Below are 20,978 nucleotides of genomic sequence, written 5' to 3'. Positions count from 1 at the left end.
AAATCATTTCTTTTAATTGGTAAAAAATTATAAAAAGAAAACATAAGAACAAATCTGTAACTTTAATGTTTCAGCTCAATGTTTTCTTTAGCATGGACCCTGGATGATGGAACATGGAGTCCTTATGGGCTAGTATTATGGACCCATAGTCACTCCATGAACCATATAGTGTCTTGATGAGCAATGTTTATGTAGTAGAAAGTATGGATGTATGGATGTGTACTATAAGACCACAGAATCCTATAGGTGCAAGTTATCCGTGTGACTTCCATAGTGTGCAAGGGCCCACTGTCCTGCCCTCTACTTGCCTTTCTGGAGTGACCGGAAAAAAAAGCTAAATCTGTCTACAGGTCACAGTCCACAATTTTTTTTTACATTACATTGACTACTTTTGTGGTTCTAATTCTTTTGAATACTTGAAACTATCACATCAATAACCATCAAAAGACCTATTCTCTGCTGGAGCCTGCCCAGTTGTATGAGGTATTTAACCAACTGATGACACTCTTTTTACCCCACAGTTATGAGATGATGGACTGGATGACAGCCCATAATAATAATAATTCTTTGGAAGATTTTATCCTTATAGGGTTTTCGGAAGGACAGATCATATTCTCACTTTTAATCACAGTAACCTATATGATGACTATTTTTGGGAATCTAGTTGTGTTTAGCATCATCCAGGTGGACATCCACCTGAAGACACCCATGTATTTCTTCTTGAGCTGTCTCTCCATAATAGATGTCTGTTTCTCTACGGTCACCCTCCCGGCTATGCTGGTCAATGCCATAACCGGGAACAGGAGGATATCCTTCCATAGATGTTTCACGCAGCTCTATTTCTTTGTGTCTTTTGGAGGGTCTGAAAGTCTTGTTCTGGCAGCCATGGCCTATGACCGATATGTAGCCATATGTAACCCCCTCCATTACCATGCAGTTATGAATATGAAGTTCTGCTTAGGTTTAGTTGCTGGATCTTTGGTCAGTGGGATGGGGAATGCCGTGTTCCACACCTTAATGACCATGAAACCGACCTTCTGTGCAGATCATCACATCGACCATTTCTTCTGTGATGTCCTCCAATGTTGGAAGCTGCTTGTAGTGACATCCAGGGCATCCAATTGTTAATACATGTGGTCGCCATATTTATAGCATTGTCTCCTTTTCTACTTGTCATGAATTCCTATATACGTATCATCTCCACCATCCTTAAAATTCGTTCTTCAGAAGGAAGACAGAAGGTCTTCTCCACATGTTCCTCACACCTCATAGTTGTTACCATTTTCTATATAACAGGCATGTTTAACTACAATGGTCCTATTTCTGGAGATTCCTTTATCGTTGTCCGTGTGTCATCTTTTCTTTATAGTGTTGCCCCTCCATTGGTGAATCCTATAATCTACACCCTGAGAAATAAAGATGTGAATACAGCCTTGAAGAAAGCACTTGAGATGCCCAAACATTCCTCCGTTCAGGTGGTTAAATAGAATCCAACCAGTTAAAATATTTACGTATCATAGTCTAGAAATACCCCAACCATCAAACATTTTTTTTCTCTTTGGGATGACCATACAAAACTTCAATGTATGTGCTTTTTAGAGTGACAATCTTCTTGGGGACTAATATACGATATTAGGGAATCGAATAAGCTTGGTGTAATTGATTTACCTATCCACGATCCCACGGTATTTTCGGTGCAGTGCCGCAGCCAAATGGGTCTTCCTGGCATGGTGTGACTGCCAGAGGATCGAGACAAGCAGAGGCAGTTCCAGTCCCCTGCTCTGACAGGCTCCGTGATTGTGGGTCTTGTCCTTCACTCATGTTCTCCAATACCTGATCTGGTTAAAGGGGTTATCCAGCACTACAAAAACATGGCCACTTTTCCCCCTCTCTTGTCTCCAGATTGGGTGGGGTTTCAAACTCAGTTCCATTGAAGTAAATGGAGCTTACTTGCAAACCAGACCTGACCTAGAGACAAGAGAGGGGGAAAAGTGGCCATGTTTTTGTAGTGCTGGATAACCCTTTTAATCTGACCTCTAGCTTGTGCTCACTGACACCTTCTGCATTGGGTACTGCGTGATCTAATGTGTTAACCTGGCATGTCTCTGTCATTGTTCTTCTGACTCTTGTCCTTTTGGAGTGTACTATGTTCACACTACGGAATACGCGCAGAAATATCAAACAGAGGACGCAGAAGATCAGAATGGGGAGAACTGAGAGGAAAGATCAGGTAAAGCAGGGTAAGAACCTTAGATAACATAAATGAGTCTTGCCGTTCGCTAGAATAGAACTGGACCTGACAGGTCTGAATAGCATCACCCCCCATAACTCCCTTAAAGTGCAGCTGTCATTTACATTTTTTTTGCAGAAATTAATAGTACAAGTGATTTTAATTAACTATGAAATATGTTTTATTAGGCAAAAAAAAACTCTCTGTACTAACCCCCCCCCCCCCCCTGTTTTCCTACCACTCCCCCTTACTTCTTATCTGTGAATTATCAGGAGCAAAGTGAAGACAGGTTTGCTGAGTCCATTATAACCTATGGAGGTGGGGGTCGAGGGGGACAAATGAGCAGAAAGAGCAGACAAGTAGCCCAGTCGTTTGCAGAATGTCTGGATAAAACGCTGGATTCACAGGTCAGAAAGGTCACTGGTAGTCTGGTGAATTTGGTGAGAGAAGATTGTAGTTTTGTACAGTCCTGCTTTTCTCCTCTCAGTGCTCACTCACCCCCCACGGACCCTCCCTCTTCATTCAGAATAATAGACACAGAAATCCTGCTCCTTCTGAAGTGAGAGGGGAGGTAGGAAAACAGCTTTTTGAGTACAGAAGGAAATTATTTTGCTTAATTAAACCTATTACAGAGTTTCTTAAAATCACTTGTACTATTCATACTTATTGATTCCGGACAAGTGACATTTAAATGACAGCTATGCTTTAGGTCCCTGGTACCTGTGCCATCACATCCGAATCTTGTTCATGCACCGTTGCATAGTGAAGCAGACTGACATGGAAACATAAAGCAATTAGCTCGGTGGCTTCTCTATGCAGTGGTGCATGTGCAATATTAGTGTGGTGAGAGTATAAAAACAGTACAAATGTGAACAATACAATTCAATTTTTTTTAAATTCAAAACAGTAAAAACTCTGGGCTGGAAACTCGACCAATACTGGTACGCTACATGCTGAACATTAAAAAAAACACCAATCACAGAAAAACACAGAGATAAATTGCTCAACCGAGTGCTTCTTCTTGTTATTTTCAAAATTGACAGGGGTCCGAACCTGAGGCAAGCATCTATAATGGCCGTATGCCTCATAAGACATATGAACAGGGCTTGGCATGATGCGTTCAGCACAGAATACAATATAAACCCCTTCTCACACACAAAGCTCTCCCCAGTGCTGCACCTCCCTATATCTCCTCCCTCAGCACTGTCTATCACCCTACTCATACTTTACATTGAGTCATTCTCTGCCAAATCGGGTATAATAGAGACAGTGATTAAGTAAGAAGCCGATTATGAAGAAGATCATTGTCATTCAACTAGTTTAAAAACATTGTCTGCCGGCCGTGCATCGCTCCGTGTCAGAGGTGACGTACAATCATCGAGCCTGATCAGTGATCGGTCACAGTGCGCAATTGCCCTTACACTTTACTAGTGATTTACGCCTAACATCCTCCATAATCCGCACCTCTCATTCTCGTCTCCAGGACTTCACCCAAGCTGCACTGGTTCTCCGGAATACATCATCCTCAGAACGTCAGACTCATTCCTAATACACAAAGCTTTAAATGTGCCCAGAAAACTCATCTTATTCAGCAGCTTATCAGGTTCCCTGAATTGATCACTTTTTACAATCAACATTTCCTACACTCCAAGCCCCTAAACCTGTAGATGACTGGTTTATCCACCTTCACCTGCACTATCCTATTTATTAAAGATGGCTGGACTAGAAATAGGTAGAAATGAAGACTCTCTCGGCCTTTTGTCTCCATCCCTCTCCTGATAGTCTGTAAGCTCTTGGGAGCAGGGACCTCATTTTTCATGTTTGCCTTGATGGTTACATGTGTATCCAGGGGCGGTCTTGGCATTTCTGGGGCCCCAAGCGAAGTTATGTCTGCCCCCCCCCCCTCGACACGCATTCCAAAACAATAGACCGCTGTGTGTTGCCCCCAGTAGTATATACCCCTTGTGCGCTACCACCAGTAATATATACTCCTTGTGTGCTTCCCTCAATGGTATATATCCCTTGTGTCCTGCCCCCAGTAGTATATACCCCTTGTTTGCTTCCCCAGTAGTATATAGACCCCTGTGTGTTCCCCCAGTTATATATAGCCCCCCGTGTTCTCCCCCAGAAGTATATAGACCTCCTGTGTGCTTCCCCAGTTGTATATAGACCCCCTGTGTGCTCCCCCACTAGTATATAGGCTCCCTGTGTGCTCCCTCAGGGGTATTTAGCCACCCTGTGTGCTCCCCCACTTGGATATAGACCTCCTGTGTGCTCCCCCACTTGGATATAGACCCCTGTGTGCTCCTTCAGTAGTATATAAACCCCCTGCGTGGTTCCCCCAGGAGTATATAGACCCCCTGTGTGCCTCACCAGTATTATATAGACCCCTTGTGTGCTGCCCCAGTAGTCTATAGCTCCCCTGTGTGCTCCCCCCATTTATATAGACCCCCGATGTGCACTCCCCCAGTTAAACAGACCCCTGTGTTCTCCCGCTCCCATATAGTATATAACACAATAAAACAAACACTTATACTCACCTGGATCCGGGCGTCTCCTCTTCACTCTTGTGGGCACAGGAAGGGTTTTCCCTGCGGTCACAAGAGGCCGCACTCCCCTTGTCCTGGCGCCGATGCTCCAGTATTGTCACTGGAGCGCCGGCACCACAAGGACAAACCTGCCACTTGTGACCGCAGGAAAAACCCTTCCTGCGGCCACAAGAGTGACTGACAGGAAGGGAGCCAATGTCTCCCGCCCTTTCAGTGCTGCTGCATGTAACTATGAGCGCTCATTACGAGTGCTCATAGTTACAGTTCAGATGGCAGCAGCGAGCGGGGCAGCAGCCCGGTCCAGCGGTCTTGAGCACAAGAGCGGGGCGTGGGGGCCCCCCTGGACATTGGGGGCCCCGATCGCTTGGGGTGCTTGGTGCCACAGACTGCCACTGTGTGTATCTCTGTAATGTCTAATTTAGTCTGTGTTATATAAGTTAAATTATATTTATTATAAGATAACTCTTAAAGGGGTTGTCTGGCCAAGACAGAGGGGAGAGAGAGGGGAAGGGAGAAAAAAATAAGACATACTTACCTTCCTGGCTCTGAGATGTGATGTAGGAGGCCCGCTAAGCCATTCAGCCTCTGTAGCAGTGTCCTGCCTCTGCCACTGAATAGCTTCTTTAATACATCTTCTTTAATTTTACACAATAAATAAGCATCTCTACAAAAATTTACTTCATTTATAGGAATAATTGACCTTAAAAATTTATGCCTCCCATAAGGACATGGATTCTCTATGGATGTCGTCTATGTACCTTTCCCCCCCATGGCTGCTGCTACCTGAGAGGTTTTGTGACTCAATAAATATTAGGCTCATATAACACAAAGCCCTGAAGCAGAAAAAAAAACCTCACTGGTGTCAGCCATGTTTCAGTAAAACTCAAAAATGAAAACTAGAATTTTATTAAAAATGTTTTTGCTCAATTTAATTTCTTCCAACTCAAATTATGGCTAATTTTGGATTTTGAAAATTGAAACCAAGAGAATTAATCTAAGGAAGAAACAACAGGTAAGATGTCGTGTCTTTAATATAATAATTAAATCAATTTTTCTGTCTTTTTTTAAATTGGAAACAAATCTCCCGTAACTTTAACCTCTTGTCTCCTAATTGCTTTAATCTTTTCTTGTAAACGGACCCTTTGATATCAGCACATGGAGTCCGTATGGGCTAGTATTATAAACTAGAGAGAGTGAACCAAACTTCTCGAACAGAGATTAGTTACGAACTTTGCAAAAAGTTTGGTTTGCGAACGAACCAAATTTTTTGAGAATTTCATACGAACCCTATCCAGAATGGCATTGTACATTACATCAAAAGCGCAGGTGCAGCCGGGCAATCCCTTACAGCCAGGCAATCAGAGAAGCCCAAACTTTCCATCAAAGTTCAGTTAACCTGCTAAACCGAACTTTTGAAAAGTTTACTCATCAGTATTATAGATCCATATTCACTATGTGAAGCACCATATCATGTGTTGATGAGCCATGCTTTTTTTTTTTTTTCTCTATAGCAGTGTGTATAAGGTTGGAGTCACATAGATGTATACTATGAGACCACAGAATCCAATAAGTGACACATTACAAAACTGTATTTTATGGATCCCCAAAAAGTCATATGCTTGAGATCTCACCCTGGCTAAAAATCTATACTAAAAAATTTCAATTGAATCTACATTTACAATGTCATATTCATGCCTGTTCGGACCTTAGCACGTTCCTCAGATCATGGGATATGGCCGAGACTGCACCCTTAGCCTTGTTTTGTATTTGATTCTATGTTTTATTTGAACTTATCAGAACACAGTCTAATACAGTTCTACTCCTGCTCTGGTGATTGATTTCTTACCACACCCATCTTTTCTCTGCCAGTTCCCTCTGGTTGCTTAACAGTTAACTTCTGTTTTGCTTAGGTGATTCACATTTGGCCTTTCCTGTGTCTATGTGTGTGTGCGTGTGTGTGCGTTTCTGGTCCAATCATGTCCCAGACCGGGTCTCTTACCTCCCAGAAAGTGTCTTACTGCCCTACTCGCTATGTTCAGACACATAAATCGTTGTTGGTAGAATACCAATGTTAAATGCCTAGATACCTCCAATATTTTAAACAGGGCCAAGGTTGACAGAGTTTAGAGAAAAAAAGATTTTAATGGAGTCACTAATAGTGAACATTGTACCCCTATACCATTTGAAGGATAAACTAAATGTGCCTACAGGTCACAGTCCACAATTGTGTTTACAATATATTGACTACCTTTGTGGTTCCAATCCTTTTGAAAACTTTTACCGGGCAAAACTTCCACATCAATGCCCAGCTGTATGAGGTATCTAACCAACTGATGCTGATCTTTTTTACCCCACAGTTATGAGATGATGGACTGGATGGCAGCTCATAATAATAATAATAATAATAATAATAATTCTTTGGAAGATTTTATCCTTATAGGGTTTTCGGAAGGACAGATCATATTCTCACTTTTAATCACAGTAACCTACATGATGACCATTTTTGGGAATCTAGTTGTGTTTAGCATCATCCAGGTGGACATCCACCTGAAGACACCCATGTATTTCTTCTTAAGCTGTCTCTCCATAATAGATGTCTGTTTCTCTACGGTCACCCTCCCGGCTATGCTGGTCAATGCCATAACTGGGAACAGGAGGATATCCTTCCATAGATGTTTCACACAGCTCTATTTCTTTGTGTCTTTTGGGGGATCTGAAAGTCTTCTGCTGGCATCCATGGCTTATGACCGATATGTAGCCATATGTAACCCGCTCCGTTACCATGCAGTTATGGATAAGAAGTTCTGCTCAGGCTTTGTTGCCGGATGCTTGGTCTGTGGGTTGGGGAATGCCGTGTTCCATACCTTGATGACCATGAAACTGACCTTCTGTGGAGATCATCACATCAACCATTTCTTCTGTGATGTCCTCCCAATGTTGGAAGCAGCTTGTAGTGACATCCAGGGCAGCCAAGTATTGTTGCATGTGGTCACCATATTTATAGCAATGTCTCCTTTTGTACTTTTGATAAACTCCTACGTACGTATCATTTCCACCATCCTTAAAATCCGTTCTTCAGAAGGAAGAAAGAAAGTTTTCTCCACATGTTCCTCACACCTCATAGTTGTCACTATTTTCTACATTACTGCTATGTTTAACTACAATGGACCTATTTCTGGAGATTCTCTTATTATTTTCCAGGTATCATCAGTTCTATTTAGTGTTGTCCCTCCATTGTTAAATCCTATGATCTATAGCCTGAGAAATAAAGAAGTGAAAGCAGCCTTGAAGAAAGTACTTGAGATGCCAAAGCATTTAGGTGGCTAAATACAGTAGATAGTGCTGGACCCAAAAGCTAAATATTTACTTGTTGTAGTCTTGGAAAGTCACAACCATTGACCATTTAAACGCAATTTTTGATGATCATATAAAACTGGCGTAAAATAGGTATTTTTTAAGATGTGGGTCATCTCAAGGTCAATACACATAGCACTTTCAGGAACTGAGAAAAAGAATGGAATCATGAGTGGGCTTCATAACTGGTTGTTGTCTTTAGATTCACCATTCGCAATGTCAAAAACCCTTATCTACTACTGTACATATAAATTGGAGTTTATTTAAACACTTTTGGGGCAGCTCTACATTTATTGCTTTTCTCAATGAGGAAACTCAATTTTGGGTATGACCTAAAAGTATGAAATGGGGAAAACCTAGTAAACATGCAAAGCAACCACAATAAAAAATGGAACAAATAGTTAGGACTGTTAATCTCCTCCCTTTTGTTTATACAGTTCATATGCAGACCTGTGTGTCTCCATGGCTACAGACTACAAACAATCCCATGTAGTCTGAACCTTAAGTTATGTGCTACCATCTTTTATTTGTGTCCTTTTCTACTGTAGGCAAGTGGAGTAAAACTTGACTCAGTCTAAGGTCCCGTAATCAGAAACATTTTGTTAGAGTTTACTGATTATAGTAAATTGTTATTTTGTACTACAAGAGATCTAGTTCTAGTTTATTTAAAGCGAATGTACCATCATCAGGAACATCAGTTTTTTATATGAATGGATCGGCCCTGGTGCGGGGATGCCGGTGCTGCAGTCACACTGAGTGCGGGCAGGCCCACCTCTTGTGCTTCAGGCCGGTGCCCAGGAATAGACCAGCACCGTGTGCGGGAACAAGGCCGTTCTATTCATATAAAAAACTTGAAGCGGTGTACCTGATGGACAAAAAAACAAGTAAGAAAAGTGACCTGCTGAATGAGACATGGAGGCTCTAAAAGAATGGGCAGGCTGACTTGTCACCATCAGGCACGTAGGTGAGAAAAATCTTGAAACCCCCTGGATCTCCAAACAGTAAGGTCCAGTTAAAGTATGATGGTCTACAAAAATGTTTTTTTTTTATGTTGCTGTGGGGTTGGGAGAAATAAAAAATATCTGGTACTACTCTACTTGAGCCTCATGTCCTTTCTGATCCAAGGCCTGATGGTTCTCCATTAATCATTGCTTGTTGCTTCTTTTGAGATGTGTCCGGAGGAGTCAATCACTGTCTGAGATGGGCACTGCTGTGGCCAGTGGCTAAATAAGCAAGCAGGTCCTGCTGACTAAAGACCACCTCCAGTGTCATATCCTGTCCACCATTTATTTGAACAGGAAGTAAGGGAGTGGCAAGTAAAGACAAAGGATAGAGCATGTGAAAACTCTTTGGCACCAAAAATAAATCACCTTCTCCTGTTCTTTGTTGTTCCTTTTTACCAGAACTGAGTAAGTTAGGACTGAACCGTCCTACTCAAGAGAGACACCATTAGTCAGGATACTGCATGAGCCAGGGGAACCTCGCCAACACCTGTGCCGTTCCCTCACCATCGTGCTCGCCTAAGGGAAAATGGGACTGCCCCTGTGGAACAACTCTCACGCCTCACTGTGACAGGGTTGTGGGGCGCCACAAGGCCCAGCCTTGTCTGCAGGTGTCTGTCTGTCCACAGCTATTCCACCAGCTCATGCTCTGCTCTGGGTTGCTGCATCCAGATATTACAGTCATAAGGTTAAACTTTTTTAGTAAGTCAGGCTATAACCTGAAAAAGTCATCAGGTATGGTGCACCTCATCGATGTTCAGAGATGCATCTCAGTTCTTTCTTAACTGAGTGCGGTAGGGTGCTGTCATGAAACTCCAATTGATTTTAATGGGAGCTTCAAAGTAGGACCATGCAGGATACAGCCAAATCTACTTTTTAAGGGCCAGATCACATTCGGCAGAATTCCGCCTGCCTCAGTGTCAAACGGAGACTCAATGGGAGGGCTTGCGCGCCTCAGAGAATTGACATGTACATTTTTTGAGTGGAGAGCGGAGGAGAGTGGAGGTGTTTGAGCCCTCCCATAGAGTCTCCGTTTGACACTGAGGCAGGCCGATTTCCACCGAATTTACTTAGTGTGAAGTGGCTCTAATGTAGTCTTGATGCATCAAATGTGGTGTCCCACCGCGGGGTGCTGCTGCTGGTTACCCCCCTCGCCTGTACTTTCTTGTAAGTAAGTGGTGATGTAGTAGTGATAAAGTTTCGCCACTAGATGTCGCTATTGTAAGTATGTGTACTCAGTTGCTGCACAGCTCAAGTATGGAAATGGTTATTGTTTGTTTGTATGTCACATGGATCTGTGAACCTATGAGAGTATCTTCTTCTTCTGTGCTATCATCTCTTTCTTTACTTCTTTTTTATGCACTCTTCACCCATTTACAGCACACCTTACAGGGAGCTTAGGGAGCTGTAGATAGGAAATCACATAGGTAGAGGAAGCGTAGAGGTCTTTTGGTATTGGGACTTTGTTGGGGAAGGACGCAAGCTAGAATGCTCCCTACAGTGGTTCCTTTGGGCCCTGACTCTCTGCCAGGTCCCCAGTCCAAGTATGAGGTTGGTCACTAGACTCTGTAGAGCCAAGACGCTCCTAACAGTTTCTCTTCAAGCAACCTTACTCAGCACTATGCAGTGTTTAAACCTTTATAGGAGAGGACAAGTCAGAGATCATTTCAACTCACGCCGTGGACTAAGAGAGTCACAGTGCAGGACAGTATCCACAAAAGCAGAACGCTAGGAACTGATCTGGATAGAGCAAAGTTGCTAGAAGCCTATGAACTCTATCTCGCAGTGCGGTTGTCAGCAGGAAACCCTCAACATTCCGCTCATCCCAGGTAACAGGGTCTGGGGCTTGTGTCACCCACTTGGACAGGTCCCCTCGACAATGGTAGGGCAATAGGTGGTTCATTCTGACAAGAGTCAATGCACGGGCAAAAGTGTTCTCTCTCAAGTATTCTTTTATCTCTACCTAATCCTCCAACATGCCGGCAGAGCACAGTACTACTTGGGTTGGGATTTTCACGACATCCCCCTCCTCTCTGCTCCTCTGGTTCTTCTTTATATCTCTCAGCTCGTAACCCAGGCAGCATGACTGTACCGATCTCTACACTCTCACTTCAGATCTGGATCCTGGACTATTAAGTGTCCTATCAAGTATAAACTGCTGTCAATGTAAAGCTGTATGTTCTGCTGCACACAAGTACCTTCAGAGTAAACAAGATTTAATTATGGTAAAGAGACTCTGTGATTCTTCGTCCCGCACCAACACAGTATACACACTCCTTCGGACATTTCCCCTTTCTGTGGGTGGCAGAACAGATAGTCCGGGAGGGTGACTATTTCACTCCGGCCCACCATGATAACAACCCAAGGGACCCCGTAGCAGGTCCCTAACCACAGGGGAACAAGGTGTAACCGGCCCTCTAAAATAAAAGCAGGGTCCGGCTTCATCTCTGCCAACCACCATAGAGCTGGCGTCACACTACACCACCTAGCAAGTGACCGGCCGTACCACCTCCATACCAACGCGGGGGTGGCACACCACAAAAAAGCTACGTGATTTGTGCCAATGTAACCAAAGACTGTTTTGCCTTCTCAATCACATCCCATACACTGTATATACAAGCCATTGCCGATGCACTGATAAAGTTTGCCTGTTACATTTACTCCAGTACAGAAGTTAATCACAACAACCACCTTTCGTCTTTCGTCACCCATCATCTTACACATCCTCAGGGGTGCAGCCTGTCCCCCCAAGGCTTATAGCAGAGCTGATACACAGATATAAGAGTCACTGTGCTGATCAGGAGGGGACGGATCGCTTCCTGCATGTAGATTAGATGTGATTAGAAGAACTTTTACTTTCCACATTTCTATTAAATCCCTTTATGTAACAGGATGGAGATGAAGAACAGATCCATATACCAGGTGAGAGCTCAGATACAGCAGGAGCCATAGTGTAACCTGCTGTATATGTCCTGACTGCTCTGTACTCTCTATATATCATCTTATTATGATTATGCAGTATTATTATTATAATACATGGAGATTTCCCATTGACACGTCTGGGATTAATCTGTGTATAAGGATCACATCCAGAATCCAATGATTATATAGGGTGATTCTCTCCCTACAGCTCAGTCACTCGTGTGCCAGGACTTTCCCCTATGCTATCGCCTGACGGACATGTCGTGTATTATACAGTACGGTGCCCCAATACACATGCCGTACAATACACAATACACACCTCAGCTGCTGCAGAACATTACAGAGTGTAAAGTGATGCTCTGCACACGCTGTCACAGTCTGTATAGTGAGGTTCTGCAGCATCTTGGGCAGGATTCACATCTCATTGAGCCTTGCTGGTATTTGCCGATGTACAGTGTATACCGCTGTATACTGGCAGCAGACCCATTGAGTTTAATGAGATGAATGTAGCACCTGTATATTCATTCTGCAGGAGGTTGGATGTAGGAAATGGATTGATCTTACTGCTTTCTGCTCATTGCTGCCAGTACACCATGGTATATGTCAGCATACCTTTTTGCTAATGTATATCTGCAATGTACTGATACAGCTTGATGTGAACCAGCCTGATGTGAGTATTAGCATCATGTAGAGCATTAAGGGTGTTTATTGTGAGGTTCTGCAGCAGCTGAAGTGTGAATTATCAGTTTGATAAAGGGGTATTCTGGGCCTAGGTTATAAAGAAACATTGTGTCAGGCCTTTACAATATAGAAAAAAAAGCATACTTACTTAGTCAGTCCCTCAATCTAGCTTCTTCCTGCTTTTGAAGCAAAACCAGCTCAGCCAATCACATGCCAAGGCAGGACACCACTGTGGTCAGTGATTGGCTGAGGCGGCAGGTCCTGCTCCCAAACACTTATCTCAGAATCAGGAAAACGAGAGGATTGGGGTCCATACATAGCCAAAGGGGAGCTGTAGGGGACTAGGGATAGGTAAGTATGTATTTTTTTTTCTATCGTGTAAGGGGCTCGGCACAATATAACTTTTTGATCTAGGACTGGAAAACCCCTTTAGGGTGTGTTCACACGTACAGGACCTGCAGCAGATTTGATGCTGTGTTCAGTTATTTAGATCAAATCAGCAGCGGATCCGCAGCAGAAAATCGTCTGCGATACGGTGCGTGTGAAGCTACTCTTAAGCAGCTAGGACACATTATTACAGGGAATACTACATGCCAGTCTGTGGATAGCACAGGACTGAATAAGAAGCTCCTATACAGTGCTGCTCATCTCTATATAATCATCAGCTTATGACATCAGAATGTCAGGATATATAATAGAATTATATATACAGAATTATATATACACAGTGGCTTCTGCTGTCCTGACTTTTTGCCTGTTTAGTTTCCATTCTCTGTCTACCTGATTCTGTACTTTGCCTTGTCCTCCATTTACCTTCTCACCGCTTTTGGCTTTTGTCCTCCATTTGTCTGTTTCTGACTACCCGTTCTCTTTCTGACTTTCTTCCTTCTCGGTTCTGACCTCTGCCCGTTTTTGGGACTACGCCTTTGTCTGCCGTCATTGTATTTTGCTCGCCCTCTCTGTTGCTGACCCAGCCTGTGTGGCCGTTCTATTATGTGTCCCGTCTTTTTGCCTGTCCCTGTTTTCTTGCACTTATTTCAGAGCAGGGACTGTCACCCAGTTGTGGATGGTTGTTCAGGACAAGTAGGCAGAGACAGCATGGGGGGTACTAGCTTTAGAGACCACTTGTCCTGTCTCCTTCTCCCCACGACTCTTACAGGTTCTCTTAGCGTTTCAGTCCCTAATAAGTGTACAGAAACGTTGCAAAAATCATAAAACAATTTCTCCAATTATTTTCTTTTCTAGAATCTTGTTCACAACTGGGTGGCACTGATAAACCAGACTTGCTTTTGTGATTTTATCCTGTTAGGATTTTCTGGTGGACAGGTTCTGACGTCATGTCTTATACTCATCATCTACTCAATGATCCTTGTCGGTAATATGACAATATTTAGCATTATTAGGATCGACAACCATCTCCAGACACCTATGTACTTTTTCTTGAGTTATTTATCTATATTAGACATCTGTTACTCTACGGTCACCCTCCCGGCTATGCTGGTGAATGCCATCACTGGAAATAGGAGGATATCCTTCAGTAGGTGCTTCACCCAACTCTACTTCTTTGTCTCTCTAGGAGGATCTGAATGTCTTCTTCTGGCCGCCATGGCTTATGACCGATACGTGGCCATATGTAACCCTTTCCATTACCGCGTCGTTATGAATAAGAGGTTCTGCTCATACTTGGTAGGAGGATCCTGGTTTAGTGGTTTCTTGAACTCGGTCCTTCATACCCTGATGACCTCTAAATTGACCTTTTGTGATTCTCGACGTGTCAATAATTTCTTCTGCGATGTCCCGCCTATGTTACATGCGGCCTGCACCGACACTCACACTAGTCAGTTGCTGCTCTACATAGTCAGTGTTTTTCTGGGAATGACGCCTTTTGTGTTTGTCATTGTTTCCTATGTTCATATCATCTCCACTATCTTAAGGATACGTTCAGCAGTCGGAAGACGGAAGGCCTTCTCCACCTGCTCGTCCCACCTGATTGTTGTCACAGTGTTCTATGTGACCGCTAACTTCAACTATATCGGTCCGGCACCTGGAGACTCATTTGACATTGTGAGAATATCCACTGTGCTGTACAGTGTTCTAACCCCCTTGTTTAACCCTGTTATTTACTGCCTGAGAAACCAAGAGGTCAGGAGGGCGCTGGCAAAGGCTTTCACTGGGAAATATCTTTATTTGAAATAAAATAAAGATATTAGTCAGCAAAATTAAAGTATATATCTACATTGTTGTACATAGAATATAGAGGACCAGAGCCGTAAGAAATCCCATTATGAAGAACAGAAAGGCCTAGTGTTTGTTTACCTCCCAACGTCCCAACATCCCATTGGCCTAAAAGTTTCATATTTGCAAACCACGCGGTTTCTCTATAGAGGGGGAGAGCCAGAGAGTATCAAAGATGTTAGGACTAGAGATGAGCACAACTTGAGTATGCTCAAGTCCAATTGTTTAGCATTTTAATACCGGTGGCTGCAGAAGCTGGATGCAGCCCTAGGGTTACCTGGCAAATGTGAATACAGCCGTAGGCTGTATCCAAGTTTTCCAGGCAGCCTTAGGGCTGCATCCAGCTTTTGCAGCCACCGGTATTAAAATGCAGAACAATTGGACTTGATCATGCAATTCAAAGACATCTGCTAAATGATAATTGCTAAATCAGACGACTCGAAGAGGGTGTTCTGACCATAGACTTGCTTAGCTATTTCTGAAGCATTTCATAGACTATAATGGAGAATGTTGTCTTCTCCTCTGCTTCCTGTCCCCTTTGCAGCCACGGATCTGCAGCATAACAAGGGGCAGGGAACCCCATGTGTATGGTATACATTGTGGACATGCCATAAATCAGTGGAACCAATCACCGAAAGAGTGCCTTAAAAGGGTTTAAAGGGAACCAATGAGCCCAATAAGGCAAATTTGTTTCCTTTGAGCACAGTATAAAGGTTCTGTGCAGCTCGCTGCAAGTGTTGGCCTCAGCTGCAACAGCAGCTTTATACCCAAGAAAATGAAGTTTAACCCCCCCCTAAGTGCAGCAGGTAGTCATCTGGGCGGCTCCCTGCCCGTATCTAGTTGCCCCTCTTTGCCTGTCAGCACATTCAGCGGGGATGAGTGACAGGCAGAAGGCAGTGACTAGATGCAGGCGGGGAGCCGCCCAGATCACGACCTGCCACACATCTCCCTGCCTCAAGCCTGGGGATTAAAGTTTAGTTAGGGTCCTATTACCTGGGCTTATGAAGGCCTGATCAATACTGTAATTGAGCACCAATCTGCTAGAAATATTACACAGCCTGATATTTCCCAGGGAGCAATTCTCCAAAGATTTCACTGCATTTAGCGCTTTAGCCGGCAGCTGACAGTGTTTTCTTTGGCTGGTCTTTCTGAGATCATTGATCTTTTTCCCTTATGGCTCTACTCGCCATTGCTCCCACCTAGCCTGAATCCTGTTCCACACTGATGAGGGGCAACATCCCGAAACAGCTGTCTGTGGATGGATATCTGGCCTTGGTTTTTCTCTTGTCATTACATTGACTTATAGGGCCACTTAATATGGTGAGGCTCCATGGGCTCTTTTTTTGCAAACATAGAGGGAAATACAGATGCAGGATCCTGCTATATTGACTTTTTTTGGTCAGGGATGGCTCCAGGTTTTTGCGGGCCCTTTGGTGACAGAGCCCCAGCAGGCCCCTCATTCACACACTATATATAATCACTTGAGACACCACTAACACCCTGGCTGACCAACTCACAGCACTTACAGCTCAGTCTTCTCCCTCCTCCTCTCTGTCGGGCTGCTCTCCACACTGAGGTTAAGGACCTTCTGGTCATGTGATCAGGTCCTTCACACTTTTCTTTCTCTGTGCAGGTCCTGCTCCATCTCCTGTGTCTTCTGATGTTCAGACCCTCACCCTGTACTACAGTGACCAGGCTAAACATTAGAACACTGGACCCTTCTCCCTCTTTGAGCCCTGGCACTTTCCTGGGTAAGCCCTGTGCTAACGCTGGCCCTGGGATTGGTTTAACACAACCTGAGTTAATCTGCTTTATTGACATGCATTTGCAATGTTTTTAATAATGCTTAAATTGCACTTCATTGTGATCCTCACTCTTCCCTGAACTGTCAGGGGAGTAAATACTAGGCACAGGGATTCACACCTTCTCAGCCTCATATTCACACCCACTGAGACTGGATCTCAAACCCAAGCCCCATATTCACATTCCTGCCCATCTGATAATTCAGTTAACCAAGTAAACTCCATAATTCTTAGGAACAGAAAGACAACAAATTAAAAAGACTGCTGGAATCGGGACACCCAAATCTACAAAACGATAAAGACTTTTTATTTGTACTGACCAGAGGTTCTCTTCAACTCAACTCAGTATTTTGTGACTATCGCATCATTGTTCAGACCTGCATCCTATGATAGGAAACTGCAGCGCAATCCCAGTGTGGAGTCAAACTATAAGAAGGTACTTACTGGGAATCTACCAGAATGAACATCACTAACTTCAGGCAATAGGAAACACAGTTTGTAATGTAACACTCAAAACGAGACACTTTTAGTACAGTACTGACACCCGCTCCGCTGTCCCTGCCTGATTTCCTTGACTGCCACACACCACACACCTCCAACCTTAGATGTATAGGTACAAAAAGTTGATGAACAGGTGCATTTGCAGGAGCAAGGTTTTGAGATTTTAAAATAGACCACTTTAAATCGGCATTCAGACTGGCACCCACTACACCAGGACTGAGAATACTCTCAGATTCCCCCCCTGGAACCTCTTTCACACCAAAGCTCCTGAACAAGGCATCATCCTTGACATTTTCGGCCCCTGGACAATAGGTCACAACAAAATTGAACCTAGTAAAGAACAAAGCCCAATGTGCCTGACGTGGGTTTAATCTTAGCCCTGCCTAAATACAAGAGATTTTTGTGGTCTGTTAGAAATGTTACTTGGTGCCGAGGTCCCTCCAGGAAGTGTCTCCACTTCTCGAAGGCCCATTTGATAGCCAACAACTCTCGATTCCCAATGTCGTAATTGGCCTCAATTACAGTCAGAGTCCATCGGGGGTTAGGATGTAACAGAAAAAAACCCTCCTCCTGGACACCAAACAGATTTAGAAAATTTCACACACAAGGAAATGTTGCATAACCTAGACAACACTTCACGTACATGATCTTTATATGAAGATAAGAAGGTCATCAAGGTCGTTGCCACGTAGCGACCAAAAAAATTATAAAAAATACTGATAACAAAGTGCTAGAAAACAGTATTTGGTATCGCCGCGTGCGTAATCGCCCAAACTATTAAATTATCACATTCCTGATCCCGCACGGTAAACGGCGTAAGTGCAAAAAAATCCCAAAGGGCAAAATTGTGCATTTTTGGTCGCATCAAATCCAGAAAAAATGTAATAAAAAGCGATCAAAAAGTTGCATGTGTGCAATCAAGGTATCGATAGAAAGAACACATCATGGTGCAAAAAATGACACCTCGATCAGCCCCATAGACCAAAGGATAAAAGCGCTATAAGCCTGGGAAATGAGCAATTTTAAAGAAAATATATTTGTTAACAATGGTTTGAATTTTTTACAGGCCATCACATAAAAGAAAAGTTATATATAAACACGAAAACTTTTTTCTGGTTTCGCAGCATATTTTTTGGTAAAATAAAGTCTGTCATTGCAAAGTACAATTGGTGTCGCAAAAAATAAGGGCTCATGTGGGTCTCTAGGTGAAAAAATGCAAGCGCTATGGCCTTTTAAACATAAAGTGGAAAAAGCTAAATTGGCATTGACCTTAAGGGGTTAAGGGGTGTTAAAAGCCATTTTCCATTCGTCACTCTCCCTTATCTGGATCAAATTGTATGCACCACGAAGGTCAATCTTGGAAAACCAATTGGCACCTGTCACCTGGTTTGGGAGATCCGGAATCAGGAGGAGTGGATGCTGGTCTTTAATGGTAATTTTATTTAGCTCCCTGTAATCAATACAGGGACGCAGCCCCCGTCCTTCTTTTCAACAGAGAAGAAACCAGCACTCATTGGAGACACAGACAGAAAAATATGACCCTTCCTTAAACTATCCTGTATGTACTGTATGCATCGACTCTCGTTTTGGGGGAGGCAAGTTAAAAATATGACCTTTGGGAAACCTGGAACAGTCATCAGGACGGTGGGGAGGCAAGGCGTCAGCAACAGTTTTGTCAAACACATCTCTAAAATCTGAAAAACTCCAGGAGATTCATAGTATTGCTAACCGTACACACTGATGGACAAACTTGGGTTAGATGAGAAGCACAGGAACTTATCACGATAAGTGATATCACCAGAAAACAAGGTTATAGGCAACAGAAACTTATCAATAATATTTGGAGTTACCTGTGTGCCCTCCTGATCATCACTGGCGTTTCCCGTTATCAAGTTCTCCATACAATGTTTCCTGCAGGCAGCAGCTGAGGTGTACCCCAGTACCATGGGTTCTTCGTTGGTCACTGGAGGAGAAGGAGACACCGCCACTCTGGGAAGAGGCCTAGGAGACTGACTTAGCTTGGACTGGACTTTCGTCATCCCCAGTTTCTCCCATCATCTCTCTTCAAGTCTTTTGTCAATAGAAACAGTGAGAGTCATATAACTGCTAAGAGAATCAGTCGTGGTGTAGCAGACCACAGCGTCCTTCATTGCCTCTGACAACCCCTGACGGAAAAGCATCTTTAGCTGAATTCTGAGCAGTATTCCTCAGCAGTGCCGTGACATTGCTGAATGGACAGTAGATGGGACTAAGCAAGGGCAGCACGATTGGGGTCACCTGTCCTAGAGACATAAAAAAAAACAACAACTCTGAACAGAGCTCCATTCAGGGGCTTCAGGAGGCAGGGACAAGGCCCAATCCTGAGGGCCCCCCTGGAGGAGAGACAAAATCATGGCAACCCTCTCTGTATCTCCAGAGAATGGGTTGAACCTGAACCTGTTGGGATTCCCATCACACCTGTCGGGTAACAGCATTTTAGGCTTGTGGTTGACAACTAGGAGCAGTCATGGGATTTAGGGTAACAGGTGACTGGGGGGGCAGTCTGGGTCAGCGTATCCACCCGGCTGGACAACTGGGACACCAAACCAGCAATCCCTTTGAGCTGAGTAGCCAACTCATCAAGGCAGTCGGCAACTGATGTTTCGGTGCTCATGCCGAACCGCTGAAAGTGGCTTTGGTAAGGGCCTGCGAGAATATCATAACTGGGGAACTGGACGACACGAGACACGTGATGCCCTGGCACTGACACCCGCCCCGCTCTCCCTGCCCAACTTCCTTGACTGCCCTAGGCGGCAGCGGACAACTGATCGACAGTCCCTAGCCTATGCAGATGTGACACAGAACACGGACAAGACAAACAAAACACAAGAATAGCAAGGTCAGGAGTCCGGGTCAGCCACTAGCGGTCTGCACGGTACAAAAACGCAATCCAAGGGGTAGTCAAAAGTCAAGCCAGAAAGTCAGGGAACAAGGAACACAAATCAGGAACAATTGCGAGGTCAAGATACGCTAAGGGTATGAGGCTCTACCACAGGCAAGGAGGCAGGGTAATGGACAAACCTATATGGGAGGTGAAGTCGCAGACCCAGACCTGATTGGGGCCTGAGACTTCGACCTCCTGCATGAAACTAAAGCTTTTACTATTACTGCAATGATGAGCAGCTGAACGCATGTACGGGGAGCCGTCAGTGCGAATACCAGGGATGGCGTCAGTGCGAATACCAGGGATGCCGTCAGTGTGTCTGAGAGGCCAGCCGTGTGCTCCGACGGAGCTGGAAGCAGAGCGCGTGGCCCGGCTCATGACTCTTCATACTTGTATACATCTATCACTTGGAAGAAGTCATTTTGTATTAGGGTATGTGCACCTCAGCGATGTTCAGAGATCTCATCTCAGTTCTCTCTTATCTGCGGTCAGTGGGTTAGTAGGCTGCTGTCATGAAACTCCCATTGATTTCAATAGGAGCTTCAAAGTGGGACCATACAGGAAACAGTGGTGTATCACTTTTTCCTTTGTAATGTAGTATTTTTGATGCAGAAATTGATGCATCAAAAGCTACGAGATTTGTGCCAATGTAAACAGGACAGTTTTGCCTTCTCATACACATCCCATACACTGTATATACAAGCCATTGCCGATGCACTGATAACATTTGCCTGTTACATTTACTCCAGTACAGAAGTTAATCACAACAACCACCTTTCG

At 44.0% G+C, this 20,978-nt stretch overlaps 2 protein-coding genes and 1 pseudogene across 2 annotated transcripts; all 3 read left to right on the top strand.

Moving 5' to 3' along the window:
* The first annotated feature begins 531 nt into the window (after positions 1-531).
* LOC138768611 (olfactory receptor 5V1-like) lies at positions 532-1,487 on the top strand (annotated as a pseudogene).
* Positions 1,488-7,146: 5,659 nt separating this feature from the next.
* Positions 7,147-8,106, top strand: LOC138768610 (olfactory receptor 5V1-like). The gene has a single exon (XM_069946563.1). It carries the CDS (start codon positions 7,147-7,149, stop codon positions 8,104-8,106), a length of 960 nt encoding a protein of 319 aa, XP_069802664.1.
* Positions 8,107-12,026: 3,920 nt separating this feature from the next.
* On the top strand, positions 12,027-14,933 carry LOC138768608 (olfactory receptor 5V1-like). Its single transcript, XM_069946562.1, has 2 exons — positions 12,027-12,056; positions 13,983-14,933. The coding sequence occupies exons 1-2, from the start codon at positions 12,027-12,029 to the stop codon at positions 14,931-14,933; spliced, it is 981 nt and encodes a 326-aa protein (XP_069802663.1).
* Positions 14,934-20,978: the final 6,045 nt, after the last annotated feature.

This window comes from Dendropsophus ebraccatus, chromosome 12, assembly GCF_027789765.1.
Source record: "Dendropsophus ebraccatus isolate aDenEbr1 chromosome 12, aDenEbr1.pat, whole genome shotgun sequence".
In the NCBI taxonomy this organism is placed as follows: domain Eukaryota; kingdom Metazoa; phylum Chordata; class Amphibia; order Anura; family Hylidae; genus Dendropsophus; species Dendropsophus ebraccatus.
This window is presented reverse-complemented; position numbering and strand designations above follow the sequence as displayed.

Bases quoted from the DNA above. Each gene is read 5' to 3' on its own strand.
- LOC138768610 (XM_069946563.1), top strand. From the start codon at position 7,147: ATGGACTGGATGGCAGCTCATAATAATAATAATAATAATAATAATAAT.
- LOC138768608 (XM_069946562.1), top strand. From the start codon at position 12,027: ATGGAGATGAAGAACAGATCCATATACCAG. The intron at 12,057-13,982 runs GTGAGAGCTCAG...TTTCTTTTCTAG, and splicing joins AGAACAGATCCATATACCAG to AATCTTGTTCACAACTGGGT.